Here is a 15,587-nt window from a genome sequence, read left to right on the forward strand (position 1 = left end):
ATCTCTCCTTGTTCAAGCATACGTAGAAAGAAAAAAGAAATGTGGGATCCATAGCAGAATATTGCCAAACAAAGGCATGCATATATTAACCTAAAAGCTCAAATGCACAGTATGCTTTTCTAGAAATAATTTACCTTAGGAAGCAGAAAAAAAAGGTATTTAGAAACTGTTTGGCAATTTTAATATGATGCAAAAAAGCACAGACTCAATGAAGCAAACAAGTTCAGGTCAAGAGCAAGTAAGTGAGGTGGAACATGGCAAGATAGAGTGCGACACCAATAAAGTTAGGTGAAAATGGGTCCAACTGGGCTAAGGCAGAACTATAAAAAAATTAAAAATGAAAATTGACCAAGCACTTCCACTCGTAAGTATTTGCCAAATAGAAATGAAAATATATTCACAGAAAGACTTGTACAAGAGAACTCATAGCTCCTTTATTCATTATAAACTCAAACTGAAACACCCCAGGTCTATCAACAGAATTAGAAGTTTAAAAAACTGTGGCATATCCATACACTGTCATACTACTCAGAAATAAAAAGGGATGAACGACTGATATACAAACAACATGGATAAATCTCATAAACCAAAACATGCTGAGTGAAAGGAGTCTTACCAAAAACAGCATGTACGGTGTGATTTCTTGTATATGACATCCTAGAACAGGTAAAACTAATCTATGGTGGAAAATATCAGAATAGTGCTTGTCCTGGGGCAGGGAGTGGGGGGATGTTGGTGAAGGGGATTGACTGTAATAAGCAAGAGAGAACTTGCCAAGGTAATGATGATTCTCATCTGTAGTGGTTGAGTTACACAGTTATGTGCATTTGTCAAAACTCAGCAAATGTGTACTTAAGGTTTGTCTATTTTATTATAGGTAAATTTTACATAAGAATTTTTAAGCAAGTATTCAATTCTAGTTAATAATGTGTATGCTAAAATAATTAGGGGGAAGTGTACTGATGTCTGCAATTTACTTACTTTTAAATGTATGAAATATAAGGGCTCCTGGGTGGCTCAGTGGGTTAAAACCTCTGCTTTCAGCTCAGGTCATGATCCCAGGATCCTGGGATCGAGCCCCGTGTCAGACTCTGCCTCTCAGGGAGCCTGCTTCCTCCCCTCTCTCTCTCTGCCCGCTTCTCTGCCTACTTGTGATCTCTCTCTCTCTCAAATAAATAAAATCTTTAAAAAAAACCCTATAATATACAAGATGGTATTCATCCTACAATTGATAATTTAATTAAATGAAAATAATCTATACGATCGTTAAATCCTTACAGATGAAAGAATCTTATATTGTATATTATCATTACTGAAATATTAACAACCAGTGGAGATTATTGGATTAGCGATACTTAGAAAATTGGCCATATAATTGAAAAGAACAATTTATGTCCTCATCATAAATCATAGATCAAATAATTTGAATACATTTAATATTAAATGTAAAATATAAAATTATTTACAATCCAGAAAAAAAATAAGGAAATCTATAAGTGGATTTTGAATGGGAAGAAATATGTAAGCATAAAAAAAAAGGATAGAATAGTAAAAGAAATGATACATATATTTGACCAAATATGTATTTATAATTTCTGTACATCAAAAATGTATTTTAAAAAATCTGGGGGATATTCTACAACATAAGAAGGTCACATTTCCTTTATACATGAAGAGATTTCACAGACAAAATTTCTGATATCTCATCAACAAACGGCATAGATTTTTCACAAAAAATATAAATGTTATTCATCATCCGAAAAATGTTCAAATGCACTATAAATATAAAAATGTAAATTAAAGCAAAAATGTGATGTTATTTTGTCCATGAATTTGATCAATTTTTTAAAATACTAAGGTAAAGGGCACAGAGAAATATGTCACTACTCACTGCTGCCACACACAAATATTATTAATTGGACCATGTTAGAAATATTTTTCAAAACATAAATCCAGAACTGTCAATGGATTTGTGTTATTTGACCTGGTAATTTTTTTGGATGTTTTTTACTTAGGAAAAAATTACAGATCCAACAAAGATTAATGTATATGGGTATCATCATGACATAACAAAAAATTGAAAAATATTCTAAAAAGTAACAACATAAAAATAAAAAAGTAAGGCATTTTGTAGACTATCAAGCACACATTCAAAAACCATGTGTTCAAATACTGTATAAATGACACAGGAAAATGCTCGCTATACTATCCTAGGAGGTACATATATTTTCTCCAATTACCTACATTTTTTGTAATAAGTGAATGAACATATAATCTGTTTATACTTAAAAAGAAGTAAACTCTGTAAAACTACAATTCAATATGATGAGTGCATCAACATAATATGCAACTGTGTGATTATGCAAGGAACAATTATTCCTTGAAGTGAGGTCACCAGAGTTTTGCATAATAAAAAAAAATTCTCTAGAAAAGAATTCGGCATCATAAACTTGTCAAACCACCATGATACCTGAAGCTAATAGAACCCTGTGCATCAACTGTACTAAACATAAGTATGTAAGTAAGAAAGTAAATAAAAATTATAAATAATAAAAAGAAAAGGAAATAATCTGATTTTAGTAGACAAATTGACTGACCCATAGAGAGCAGAACATGTTTCCATGTAGAGGGATGAAAATATGGTCTGAAGAAGGCATAAACAGATGTTGAAGTGACAAACCTAGAGTGTGAGATAAGGACAGAAGAGTGTCGAATGGAAGGTTGGTGAAAGGTAAAATAGCTGGTAATTCTTTCCTGTTACCCTCCTGACAGGTTTGGAAGTGTGAATCTTTATGTACAATTCCTCACACGCTCAGGGTGCATTTGGGCCCAGAGTCCTGAAGAGCACGTACCACATGCACATTTCATGGGTAGAAGGCGCCCCGGCTGTACCTACATAAGCCTTTACTGATCCAGGTGCTCATCTTGTCGGAGAGATGGGGGAAACAGCTCTTGACAAAATCCTCAAAGGTCACTGTTGCTAAGGCATTGATGCTGGCAGCCACGGTGCTACAGGGAGAGAAAAGCGAGAACATAGTCCAAGCTAAATAAAGCTGACCAGCCTGCCCCGTCATTCAGGGCAAATAGACAAGGCAGGGCTCGAGAAACAAAAACCAGATGCAGACATATTGTCCTTATTCTGGGGCTTCAGGAGAGTTAGGTGGCCTGCCTACTCACTCTTCAAAGCTGCCTCTGTGCTTTGTGCTCTTTGATTTCTTCAGACTCTAGTGAAGAAGCTTGATGTTCATGCTCTAATACCTAGTAGTGCCCCTGAACAAGACATTAAATGAATTGGCAGGCAGTAATGGGTTTTGTGTGTATGTGTGTGTGTGTGTTTAGGTTAAACTTGAGGCTGGAGGCAGTGACTGTCCTAATCCAGGTATCTCAGTAGAGTTTGCCCCTCACCATTCACTCATTCATTCATTCATTCATTCATTCATACCATTAATGCATGTCTTCATTCTAGGTACCAGACACACAATGGTGAACAAGAAAAACATAGGCCTTACACTTGGCAACACAGACATTCAACAACCACTTACACAATTGATCACAGTTGTTCAGAAGGAAAATAACAAGGTGCTATAAAAGTATGCCTTGCAGAGTCCTAAACTAATATGAAGTTAGGGGATTCTTCCCTTAGGAAATGATGATTAAGATAGGCACTGAAAGAACACATGCAAATTGGGGGGAAAAAGATATTCTAGAGCAAAAGAACAATTACTCTTAAATGCCTCTGGCTGGAAAGCTTATTGCATTCAGCAATCTTAAGCCACCCCAGGCTTAGAATGCAGTCCGTAAAGGAGAACAGAGCAAAAGATAGGATGGAAGATGGACAAAGGAAAAAACTACATAAAAGATTTGATATTCTCTCTGACTTTTCAACCACAGTCCAGTCTTATGGTCCTAAAACTCACTTTGATGACAGAGAACCTGAAAGTTGGGTTTTCTTTTCAGAATAGAATGAAATCTTATTTAATTCTTCATATAGACCAGGAATATTTTAGTTACTAAAATAGGTAACAGTATTAAATTCATGTGAAGCAAAATCACAACCACAAAGAAAAGTTCTGGAAAAGAAGTGAGCTGATGAACAAAACCTGGCCAGTTGTTTGTAAATTTCCCACTGATATTCAGTGGCTAATTGTTTTATTACCCTCCAGGGGTCATGTGAAGACAAACTAGCTGTTGGCAACAGCATGGAAGAAAACCCAAACATTTTCTTTTTCTGTAATGCAGAATAATTTCAGCTGTAGTTTATTTTAGTTGGAATAGTTTCAGGTCCTTTGTATGCAAAATTAAAAGTTCCTTCCTTAAGTGCCAGTTACTGCAAGTAGAAATTTCCCAAGACCCAGTTCTGGGGAATTGAAACTGTAAGTACTTTGAGATACCATTCTCTTTTTCCTGAGAATCAGGGCATGCTGTGTGTTTCCTGCCAGACTCTCCTTCTACCTGTGGCTCCATGAAAGTCAAATAAGGAAAGGTGTCCAGGTAAAAAGAGTCCATATTCCCAACAGCTTTGTCTCAAAATATATCATCTGGAAGTCTCACATGTTCGGGTTGACCCTTAAATTCTTTGAAAGAGTGGAAGGAAAACATTGACTTTGGCTCATATAGAAACTCTACTGGGTTGCCATTTTAGTCAAGTATATTAGACGTATGCTGATTTCTCAAATTCTAAAACTTCTGTAAGATGGTAGAGATCTCTCTTTAATTTTTCCTATCTCTCTACCACTCTCTCTTTATTGTATCCCCATTCCTGTCTTTTCCTTTCTAAACTCAACATCTGACGTAAAGTTGTAGCAGAAGGAATGTCCCTATAGCATGTACTGTCCAAGTGTCCCTTTCTTAGAAGTTTTGGACTTGAGACCAAAAGATCCATCCATTCTCTTATGGGGAGATTATCTGTTGACAATTGCATGTTCTGTGTCTGGAGAGACTCAGCCTTAGAGTTAAAAAAAAAAAAAAAAAGTAGATAAATAAGTAAAGCTCTATAGAGAGGAGCAAAATAAAAGCTAGAATGCCACCACTCCTTGAGGTTAATCCTCTGGTGCTCATTTTTTTGGTCCTGAGTTTCCCTGAGATCTTAATCTCAACACCACAGAATAATACCACTTTGTGTTACTGAAGCAAAATCCTAAAAAGAATGTAAGCAAAAATAATTCAGTAGTACACTAAGCTAGAATTACACCAGAAGGGAGTTAAAGTCATTATACAAGTTCAAGGATATTGCTAATTTGAAAATCTGGCAACAGATTAATATGCCAAAAGTTTACAAAATAGCCACTTCAAAAATGCCAAAAATTTAATAAAAGTCAATATCTCTGACAAAATCTTTCCTAAAAGTAGAATAAGCATATGTATTTTGTTCTTTTTTACAATTTGTTAACTTAAATGCATATTCTTTTTTAAGAAGAAAAATATTTTATTTATTTACTTTAGAGAGAGTGAGAGCATAAGCAGGAGGGGCAGGGAAGAGAGAGAGAATCTCACACTGACTCTGTGCTAAGTGCACAGCCCAAGACAAGGCTCCATCTCAGGACTCTGAGATCACAACCTGAGCCAAAACCAACAGTGGGACACTTAACCAAGTGAGCCACCCAGGTGCCCCTTAAATAAGTATTCTTAGATGTAAATAATATCTTCCAAATTAAAACTTGATATCACAGTTAATGGTAAAATCTAAGAGTCATTTACTCCTTTTCTCCTCACAAAAGCATACCCTACCACTTACAGTCTACTACAGACCCATCAGGAAGAGAGGGACTTGACCTTGCACTTGGATACTACTCTATCCCACCCGGAAGGGAAGTGTCTCTTTCCCCTCAGCAACCACTCAGCCAATGAAAAGCCACCACGCTTCGAACTCCTGGTTTTCTCCAACCAGTCTTTTAGTCCATACCAGCCTTCCAGACTTACTCCTTTCCTCCTCAAAAAAAGCAGACCTTTCCTTTGTTCCCCACACTTACTTATGGTTTTGCCTCAGCTTACTTGTCCCATATTTCCATTCTCTCTTATTCCCCAATAAACCCATCTTTTGCTGGTAAGATAGTTGGGGGGTGTATTTTTAAGGTTAATGCTTCTAATGCTTTCCCATTGATCTTCAAATCCAAAGCACTTCATCAAGTTTCACAAGTACAGTTTCTGTCTCAAACAACGAAGGAGAACATGCAAATGAACCTGCAGGGCAGCAGACACACAATATGCAGTAAGTGGTGATTATGACCACCATCACCCTTGTCACCTCACTGTGCTTGCCATCACTACCGTCATCATCCTCTGCATCGTCAGAGTGGAGTGTTGTCTAAATACTAACCTCAGAGTTCCACTGAAGGCACAAGCCACGAAGAGTCCAGGCAGTCCTGGCATCATGGAAAATATCTCCATGACAAAGTATGGCATCAGCTGAAGGGAAGGGAAGACCGGACAGGATCAGTGGTCTTAGCAGCAGAGTCTCAAATGGGAACACATCACTTTTTAGCAAAAGGAGTTGGGAAAAAAGACAAAAAGAAAAAAAAAAAAAAAAACTAGAGGAGTTTGTGGGGACTCAGGGTGTCACCCAATGGCAGTTGAGATTACAATTAATCCAACTTTGTGGAGCTGAGGTCCAGCTCCAACTGGAGGGGAGGTGAAGGGTAAGAAGGGAAAGTTGATATTAGGGAAAACGGTGGATGAACTTCAGAAGGTTCAGGAACTTGTTTTATTTTTCCCATGTTTGTAATACACGCCTATCCCTTGCCTGTCTACTCTTAATGTTAGCACTTAAATCCTAACAACACATGCTTAAAACACATATTCAGGGAATCTAGGAATTATGGTTCTACTTTGTAGTCAGATTTGTGAGAGAGGAACCCCACCGGGACATAGGGGACAGTGGAATATGCCGAAGAGAGAGAGGTGATGGTTCTTCTTCTCCATCAATGGAGTTTTTGAAAACACTTTTAATGTAGTATTTTAGGGTGATGGTGTTTAAGTTATGTTGAGAAGGCATGAGCAGAAGCTCTATAGAAATAAGGGTCATTCTTCAATTTTAGAATAAAGCATCTTTAATCAACCTTGAGACATACAGAAAAAAAGAACTGAAATGTCACATCAATAACCAAAGCCATGGGTTCAAGCCTAACTTCCACTCTCCTCAACCTTGCCCTGGCCCCTGGCCTTTCCTTCATGAACAAGGTGAGACATCCTTCTATGTGTCACTCCTCCATTTAGAACCTGGTGTGCCGTGATGTCACTCAAGAGGAGAGGAAAGAATTCAGCTCTCTAGGGGTTAGAAAGTGGCTTGAGATCCAGGTGGGATAAAAGGGAAGAACCCATATTACTTATTCATGGCCAGAAGCACACTCATCTCAGCCATTCCCCACTGGTTCCAAGGGAACACATACCTGATCTGGTGCTGAAATAATGCCAGAAGTCCAAGGGTCACAATCTCTGAAGTGGGAGTACATGATTAAGCCAGAGAAGACAGCGCACACCAGAATGATCCAGAGACCCAACAAGTTAAAATACAAGGCTCTAGAAAAGAACAAAAAGCTCTGTTGGTAGTCTCTATGCCATTTTACAGTATGATGAAGACATTACCAAAAATTCAAGGAAAAAATTTGGAGGGATTTTTTGCTATATTAAAAAAAAAAAAATCCACAGTCTTCAAGAATCATTACATTTATACATTTGCAAATTTTTGTTTATTTGAGAATGTTACACTTTAGACTGATTATTAAATTTCAATGAGGCAAATTTTTGATGGCTTTCCTTTTGAAATCAGGAGTTTTTCTGCAAAATCTCAACATGTAGTGTAAGATCTATTCTCTTGGATGAAATTTCACATACCAATCACTCATCTTATATAACTCACAGTGATTTTCCCCCCACTCAATTCATAAAACTGTCAAAAAGCAAACTTACATTTTAACATCTTTTCTTCCAGAGGGATAATGAGATAAATGTAGAAGTAGACACATTTTGGAAATAATCACTTTGGAGATTGATTTAGATGAAATTTAAAGTTGAACTTTTTGTTTTGTTTTGTTTTTTAAGGAGGATAGAAAATATGCAAAACCTAAGGTCATTTTACCATATTCTGGGGAGCAATTCTTTTTATTTGTACAATAAAGATATGCTTTATTCCAGTGTGAGTGCTGTGGCAGTATCCTATGGTTATTTTGTATTCATTGTTGTGTTTGAAAGTCAAAAATATTACTAGTTTTCGGGGGTTTTTTGTAAGGGCCTATTTAGCCAGAGTGATTCCATCTCGGTTAAACAGTGATTTTGTTGCTTATGCAGTAAAACTTAAACTGACCCTGCCCCCCCCAACCCAGGGGAATGTACTTAAAAGCATGTTGGGGAGACAAGGACAAGTAAGGCCAGGTGGAGACATCCAATCAGTAAACGCACATACTATCTCCCTAACTACCAAAGAATGTGGGCCCCGCATTTTGGGCGCCAATTCTGACCAAGGTGATAGGCTAGTTCAAATAGCTACTATAGGGTGAACTGTAATTCAACTGGCCACCCGTGTGTGACCTAGCATGACTGTGCAACTTTCTCTGTGTTGTTACAATCTCATTGGCCACTTGTGTGTGGCCAGGCTCAACCACATGGCCTTTGCTCTATGAAAGTTAGTCTGTGAGGCTGCGGGTGGTTTGCCTCTCTGTAAGAGGCGGCCTTGAACGGTCGGTTTGATTCTTGATGCTTGGTGAGAAATAAAGCTTTGCTTGACGTGTGTTTTGTATCAGTCTTGCTCCTTTGATCACAGACCCTAACATTTTGAAAGATTTTATTTGTCTACTTAGAGAAAGAGAGAGCACTGGTGGGAGGCAGAGGAAGAAGAAGAGAGAATCCCAAACAGGCTCCATGCCCAGAGCAGAGCTCAATGAGGGGCTCGATCTTAAAACCTTGAGATCATGACCTGAGCTGAAATCAAAAGCCAGACATTTAACCAACTAAGCCACCCAGCTTCCCCATTGGTTTTCTTAATCTCAAGGGATACTTGAAAGTGGGCTGGATTTATATAAACCACCTTATTCTGGAGAAAGTTTCAAAGGGCCAGAAGAGGAACAGTGGGAATTTTCTTGGATCAAGTCATTACTTGAAGGGAATCAGATACATCCACACTTAAATGTAAGGACACAAATTAATTTCAAAGCCTCTGAAAGCCCATACTGTACAGGTGTACCTAGCTTTCAGAAAACTCTTGAGTCAGTAGCAGAGTGGCACAGCGGAAGCGTGCTGGGCCCATAACCCAGAGAAAACTCTTGAGTCAAACTACCCATTTATGAAGCAAATCCGGTTAAATGAGTCTCTCCTTTGGAAGTTTCTATTTCATACTATTTACATTAGAAAAGGGACTTATCCTAGAAGTTATTTCCTTGAGAGTATTCTAACAATGTTTCTTGTGGAGCTGTGTTGATTTGTTTGTTTTTATTTAGAGGGGTTGATTTAGAGATAGCCTTTTGGGGATACAATTAATACGTGAGGAGGTCAATACCCATTAACTGCATTGTTTGTACTCTTGCCGTCCTCCTTTCTGGGCAACTTTATTCAAACCTTTACTCAGGCCACCTCCGAGAGAGCCCTCCCTGACCATCTTTTATTCAAAACAGTCCATCCCTGCTCTCTTAATCAGTTTCTACTTCTTACACTACTTTACACCTTGACAGCACTTAGCATTATCTGAAATTGTAAAATATATACATTTGCTTTTTATTCGTTTCCCCCACTCCAACGAACACAGTGCGATAGAATTGTTCTGGCACATAGAAGACATGGAATTATTTATTTTTGGTAATAAATAATTGAATGACTGAATTAATTAGTAGTAGAAATTCAGTACAATATGATTGTACTCCTCATATCACTTATTTCTTTAAAAGAATGTTGGACCGCGAGTCAAAAGACTTTATCCTTAACAACCACCTGATGTTAAATAGGTCATGTGACACTCTGAGACCATTGTATCATCTCTAAGAAGAGTGTTAACACACCTGCTCTCCTTCTATTATGGGACTAATATGAGGAATGAAAGAGTTACATTCTGTGGAGACGTAGGTTATATGGCCATACATGCATACATTATCCAAAATAATTTCAAGTTATTGAAGTGGGAAATGAGAAACCAATGGCAAAATTGTATTAAATGTTAAAATCCTTGTGCTGTGAATTTTTCATTAGAAATGGACTTTGAGGGGCACCTGGGTAGCTCAGTCCTTAAGCGTCTGCCTTCGGCTCAGGTCACAATCCCAGAGTCCTGGGATCCAGCCCCGCATCAGGCTTCCTGCTCAGCGAGAAGCCTGCTTCTCCCTCTCCCATCCCCCCTGCTTGTGTTCCTTTTCTCACTATCTCTCTCTCTCTCTCTGTCAAATAAGTAAATAAATAAAATCTTTAAAAAAAAAAAAAAAGAAGGAATGGACTTTGATTCTTTACAGAGCTAATTCTCCTACTTGTAACTTAAACTATTTCATTGATTCATTCAAAAATATTTATCAGGCATCTCTTTATACCAGGCTCTTCTAGGTCCTGGGGTAGAGCTGTGAGTAACACAGAACCCCCCTCCTCACGGAGCTTAAATTCTGGGATTGGAAGCAGACCATCACTGAAATGAAATTAACAAATACAATGATTTTAGACGTGAATGAGGAAAATAAAGGAATAAAACAAAAGTGACTGGTGTGGGTGTGCTCATCTTAGCCAGAAGATGACAATGGGAAAGGACAGAAAAATCGGTATCAGCCCCTTCTACCTTCCTTGCACCACTTATGATCAGCAATCTTGAAAGATAAACTTGGGTCTAGAAACAAGAGGAGATGAAGTCAGGTTCCAAGGAGCACACCTAAAATGACATGGTGGGTGACATTATTTCTGGGTGTGAGGAAGGTCAAGAGGGCTTAACATCAATCAGTGATGTGAGTAATAAGTGAGTAAGTAATCAGCATTCCTGGCCATGAAATTATATGCATATATAACGAGTTGCTTCTGGTTTTAACCCATGGACACGTTCAGTATGAACATTATGGATCTATTTTCACCTACATATGTTTCAGTTTGTATTTTCCCCAGGTAGCAGAGCTTTTCCTAAACTCTGATGGAATGTTTTAATGACACCAGGCTCTCAGATAATTGAACAGAAGCAGAGCATTTAATCAACATTCTACAGAGCCTCCTAGGTGAGAGCAGATTTGCAGCTGGCTCCGAGTGGCCTCCAGCTGCCCCAATAGTGACCTTGAGACTTCAGCTGGTGTGACAAATGACACATCCCCACTGCAGGCTTCCTTCCAGCTGCATGCAGTTCAACTGGACTGATCATTTTGACTGATTTCTATTGTAGTAACCAAATCTATTTGGATTCTCTCAGAGAAGTCTGTTCTAAAGAGAAGTTTTATTTTTTCATCTTTCCTTATTCTCACAAAATTCCTGTCATAGCTCTGGTCTTTCCACAGAAGGGGAAATGGGTGAAACCAGGAGCTGCAATCCTAAATGCTTAGGAAATTGTGTACATTTTTTCTCCATGAATATCTTTCCTTTTCCAACAGGTTTCATAGCCAGTAAAATCTCATGCAATAAATTTCAAACTCCAGGCAAACATTATGAATGTAATTGTATCAACTTTTGTTTGATTTAGATGAACTCACTCAATGACGCTTAAAGATACACAAACACAAGCACACACTCAAGAGTACACACTACTACTTATTGGAGTTATAGGGGGAAGTTAGGCATGTTCACAAGAAAAAATAATATAACACAATACATAAGATTAAAAACAATCTAGATATAGTAGAGAATTATTGGTTATTTCACAAAAATATCCTTCCTTTTGGAGATACAATCAACTTCATTTTAAGGCAGAATTTTATTTTATTTTTTTTAAAGATTTTATTTAGTTATTTAACAGAAAGAGAGATCACAAGTAAGTAGAGAGGCAGGCAGAGAGAGAGGGAGAAGCAGGCTCCCTGCCTAGCAGAGAGCCCAATGTGGGACTTGATCCCAGGACCCTGAGATCATGACCTGAGCCAAAGGCAGAGGCTTTAATCCACCGAGCTACCCAGGTGCCCCGTAAGGCAGAATTTTAAATGAATTTTCGTTTTACCTATTTTTTTTAAAGTAGGCTCTACACCCAATGTGAGGCTTGAACGTACAACCCCAAGATCAAGAGTCCCTGCTCTACCAACTGAGCCAGCCAAGAGCCTCTAAGAACTTTAATTTTAAATGAATTGCGTGATCCAAATCACACTTGATATTAATTACATTTTCAACAATTTAGCTATTTGATACAAAATGATAATCTTGTATGGAGGGTATGTTAACATTATTTAATGCAATAGGATATAAATATGTTATCAACAAATTAATGGAACACTAGATAATGCCTTCAATTCTTCCTTCTGTGAGTGTAGGAAATACATAAGTAATATAGTCTCTTGGAATTCAGCTTACAAAACAGTGAACCATGTCCCAGCAAAGTTATTTTCTATTCAGTCTAAATAAAAAAACTATGCATTGAAAGTATTTTAAAATCAGTTGGGGAAATATTCATAGTGGTTGTTTCTCACTTGAAGAAAAGCTGAGGACATCCTAACAAATCTGGGTTTGCTGGAAATTTGGACATTTGGGGATAAGATTGCATTTTAGACGCAAGTCTAGCTTACTTCTGTCATGTCTGCAGAATAATGCATGACTTCCTCCAGTCCCCACTCTAGGGCACGGGATGCATTGCATGACTTGCAAGAGGCTTCCCAAGCTGTGTCCCTGCTGGGGTCTTTCAGTGCGAGCACACCTGGCAAGACTGGTGACTGCTAGATCAGCAAGAGCTGGATTGGCAAAAGCCCCATTATGACTTGTCTTATTACCTTGGCTTTCCTTCTTTTAAACCTCTTCTTGGAAAATTTAAGGATCAAGAGACCACAGGCTGAATCAAGTCAGCCAAAAGGACCATCTCATCACAGAAACTCTAAGGAGGCAAAATATGCTATTTACCTCTGCATTGCCACCCAGGGCACCTAATTTCACCTAGTAAGTTCTCAGTAAGTGCAGGTGGCAAACGGTGGAGAGCAAAGGCAGGCAGAACTGTAAGTTCAAACACACTTCCTTGCTGAGATGGGATTAGTAATGCCTGCCTCAAAAAACTGTTTGGAAGATTAAATAAAACTTTCCATTTCTCTCTCTCTCTCTCTCTCTCACACACACACACACACACACGGAAGCATATAATAAGTACCCACTAGGGCAAAGAAAACTGAAATGTTTATTTATAACTTACAGTTTTGCATGTTTTTCTGTTTTGCAAGAGATGCAGCGCTGTATGGTGGACTGATTAACTCCATAGATCCCGAGCCAGGTGAAAGTTCCCCCCACTGAGATTGTCCAAAACGTGTGCCTCCTGAGAGGATCTACATCAAAGCTAGGAGGCAGAGAGACGCGAGTGAACAAAAATGTTCTTTTGATGCCCAAATATTATTTTAGTCACTGAGATCATACAGCTATATCATTATAAAATATGGGAAAGTAGTATTGGACGTACTCGAATATATTTAGTCGAGATCCATTTGTCGAGTGCTCTATGACATTGTGCAATCCACCAGCATGAGCTGATCCTTGAATGAGAACTGTTAAGAAGCCCACAATCATGACAACCATCTGAAATGCATCTGTCCACACCACTGCTTTTAATCCTCCCTGAAATGGAGAGAATGGATGTGAATTCTCAGAAGGGAAGTCTGTAAGTCTTCCAATTCTTTATAACTTTTCTGCTGATGCAATACTTCTTTTCCTTTTGTTGCTCCCTACCTTCCTCCTCCCCTTCCTTCCTTCCTTTTCTTCTTTCTCTAGCCTTGTCTTGAAGAATGAGGGGGAATTTACCAGGTACGGAGGACAAGAGGAGAGGGGAACAACATGTGTGGAGGAGGAGGTGTATGGCTGCCCGGAGAAATGAAAGAATACTAGAATATGTAGATTGAGGTATTTACAGAATGCCCAAAGGGAGGTTGCTGAATTTGCCAGAGGCCAGAACACCCCGATTTTGACAAGGCTACTTAGATGATTTCTCAAGAGCAGTGAGAGAGCATTAAAGAGATTTACATGATGAGAGATTTTCACGTTTGCTTCTCCGTGGTTTCAGGGGTGTTTGTGTGGATAACAGATGGGTGGGCCAAGGGAAAAAAGGAGCGATAGAGACACTCGGAGTTGATTTCAGCAGTCTGTGCCCAAGAGGACAGAGGTTTGAAGAAGGTTTGCAGCAGGGTAGAGATGGAAAGACATGGATGGACTCGAAAGAAAACTGGGAGGTCAAATCCACACAACTTGTGAATCATTGAATACAGATGATGAGGAAATGGGGGAATTAAGGATAATCATCTGGGTCCGGCTTTTTTTCTTTTGTAAATTTAGTGATAATAAATAAATTTGGGGGGACTGAGATGGTAGAATGCTGAGAAAGAAGAAAAGAACTAGGAAAGAATGATCGGTTCCAGATACTGATGGAGTAAGGAGTTTTAAGAGCTGGAGGATGATCGAAGAGTGAAGTGAGCAGGACAGACTTCGCGGAGGATAAATCTCACAGCAGAACTCAGGACAGCGCCATGAGGCATGAGGTTAGCGGGCTGCTTATCAAAACTGGATCCTCTGTAGACTCCCTTGGGGAATTTGAAAACAAACAAAACACAGATGCCCGTGTCCTAGCACCAACCCCAAGGATTTCTGAATAAATTGAGGTCTGGGTTGGGACCCGGTCGTCTATATGTTCTGAAAGCTCTCACAAGGATTCTAATGCACAATTCTAGTTGAGAGCACGTGGGCAAGGGGAGAGGAGGCGAGAAAGGCTGCCGGAGTAATCCAGGTATAGAATCCCTCAGGACTACAGCGAGGTGGAATGAGCAAATTGGGAAAGATGAAACAAAGAGATATCTTAAAAAAAGGGGGGGGCTGAAAATGAATAAGCATTATGAGAATGGAATGATGTGGTATTTTTAACATTGAAAAACAGAATTATCATCCCCAGTTACTCCTCCAGAGTGTCAAGAACTCCTGTGAAAAGATGACAGGCTTCATCTTTATCTTAAGAAGAAAGACGACGTTGAGGTTGTCCCATCATTTCTTTTGAATTACATGCAATTTCATAAGTAGACATTAAAGTTCTTGCCAGAGGCATCGTATTTGTATATTGTGTTCACATCCTGACTTGAAAAATAATCAGTGTTTACCTCCTGCTTCCCAAGTAATAGTCTTATGATTTTCTCTAAAGATATGAAGCCTTCCAAATCCACATCACAACATCAGATTTTAGTGATACAAAGACCAAATGTCACAGACCTCAGTTTTCGGCAGCTCCTTGTTACTGGTTATGTAAAACTGTGCTTAAAGCTGCACTTCAGCTAGACATGAGGCAAGAGAACCAATCGCTTTATCAAACGTATATCAAAAGACAGATTATAGCCACCATGAAAATTTCTCTGTAACTCCTTCATACAGTGAGATACACACACACACACACACACACCACTGACCTATAACCCTGATCCAGCGGTGCCACTGATGTATTTAATCAGTCTGTGTTGTTTGAACTCGAACGTTTACTTTACTAAATGGCAAACCCT

The 15,587-nt window shown here is 38.7% G+C and overlaps 1 protein-coding gene across 4 annotated transcripts in view; it reads right to left on the reverse strand.

Annotated features, from left to right (window-relative positions):
- SLC5A12 (solute carrier family 5 member 12) overlaps positions 1-15,587 on the reverse strand; it is a 54,808-nt gene that overhangs the window by 25,321 nt on the left and 13,900 nt on the right. For all 4 annotated transcript variants that reach the window (XR_009345599.1, XR_009345598.1, XM_059138552.1 and 1 more), the window contains 5 exons: positions 13,517-13,671; positions 13,256-13,396; positions 7,386-7,515; positions 6,317-6,405; positions 2,897-3,009 (listed from right to left, as the gene is read on the reverse strand). Coding sequence is in view for 2 of the 4 variants with exons in the window: in XM_059138552.1 (XP_058994535.1) it covers positions 2,897-3,009; positions 6,317-6,405; positions 7,386-7,515; positions 13,256-13,396; positions 13,517-13,671 (628 nt within the window). In the remaining 2 variants the exon portion in view is untranslated. The remainder of the gene's footprint in view (positions 1-2,896; positions 3,010-6,316; positions 6,406-7,385; positions 7,516-13,255; positions 13,397-13,516; positions 13,672-15,587) is intronic.

The sequence above is a fragment of the Mustela lutreola genome, chromosome 1 (assembly GCF_030435805.1).
Source record: "Mustela lutreola isolate mMusLut2 chromosome 1, mMusLut2.pri, whole genome shotgun sequence".
NCBI lineage: Eukaryota > Metazoa > Chordata > Mammalia > Carnivora > Mustelidae > Mustela > Mustela lutreola.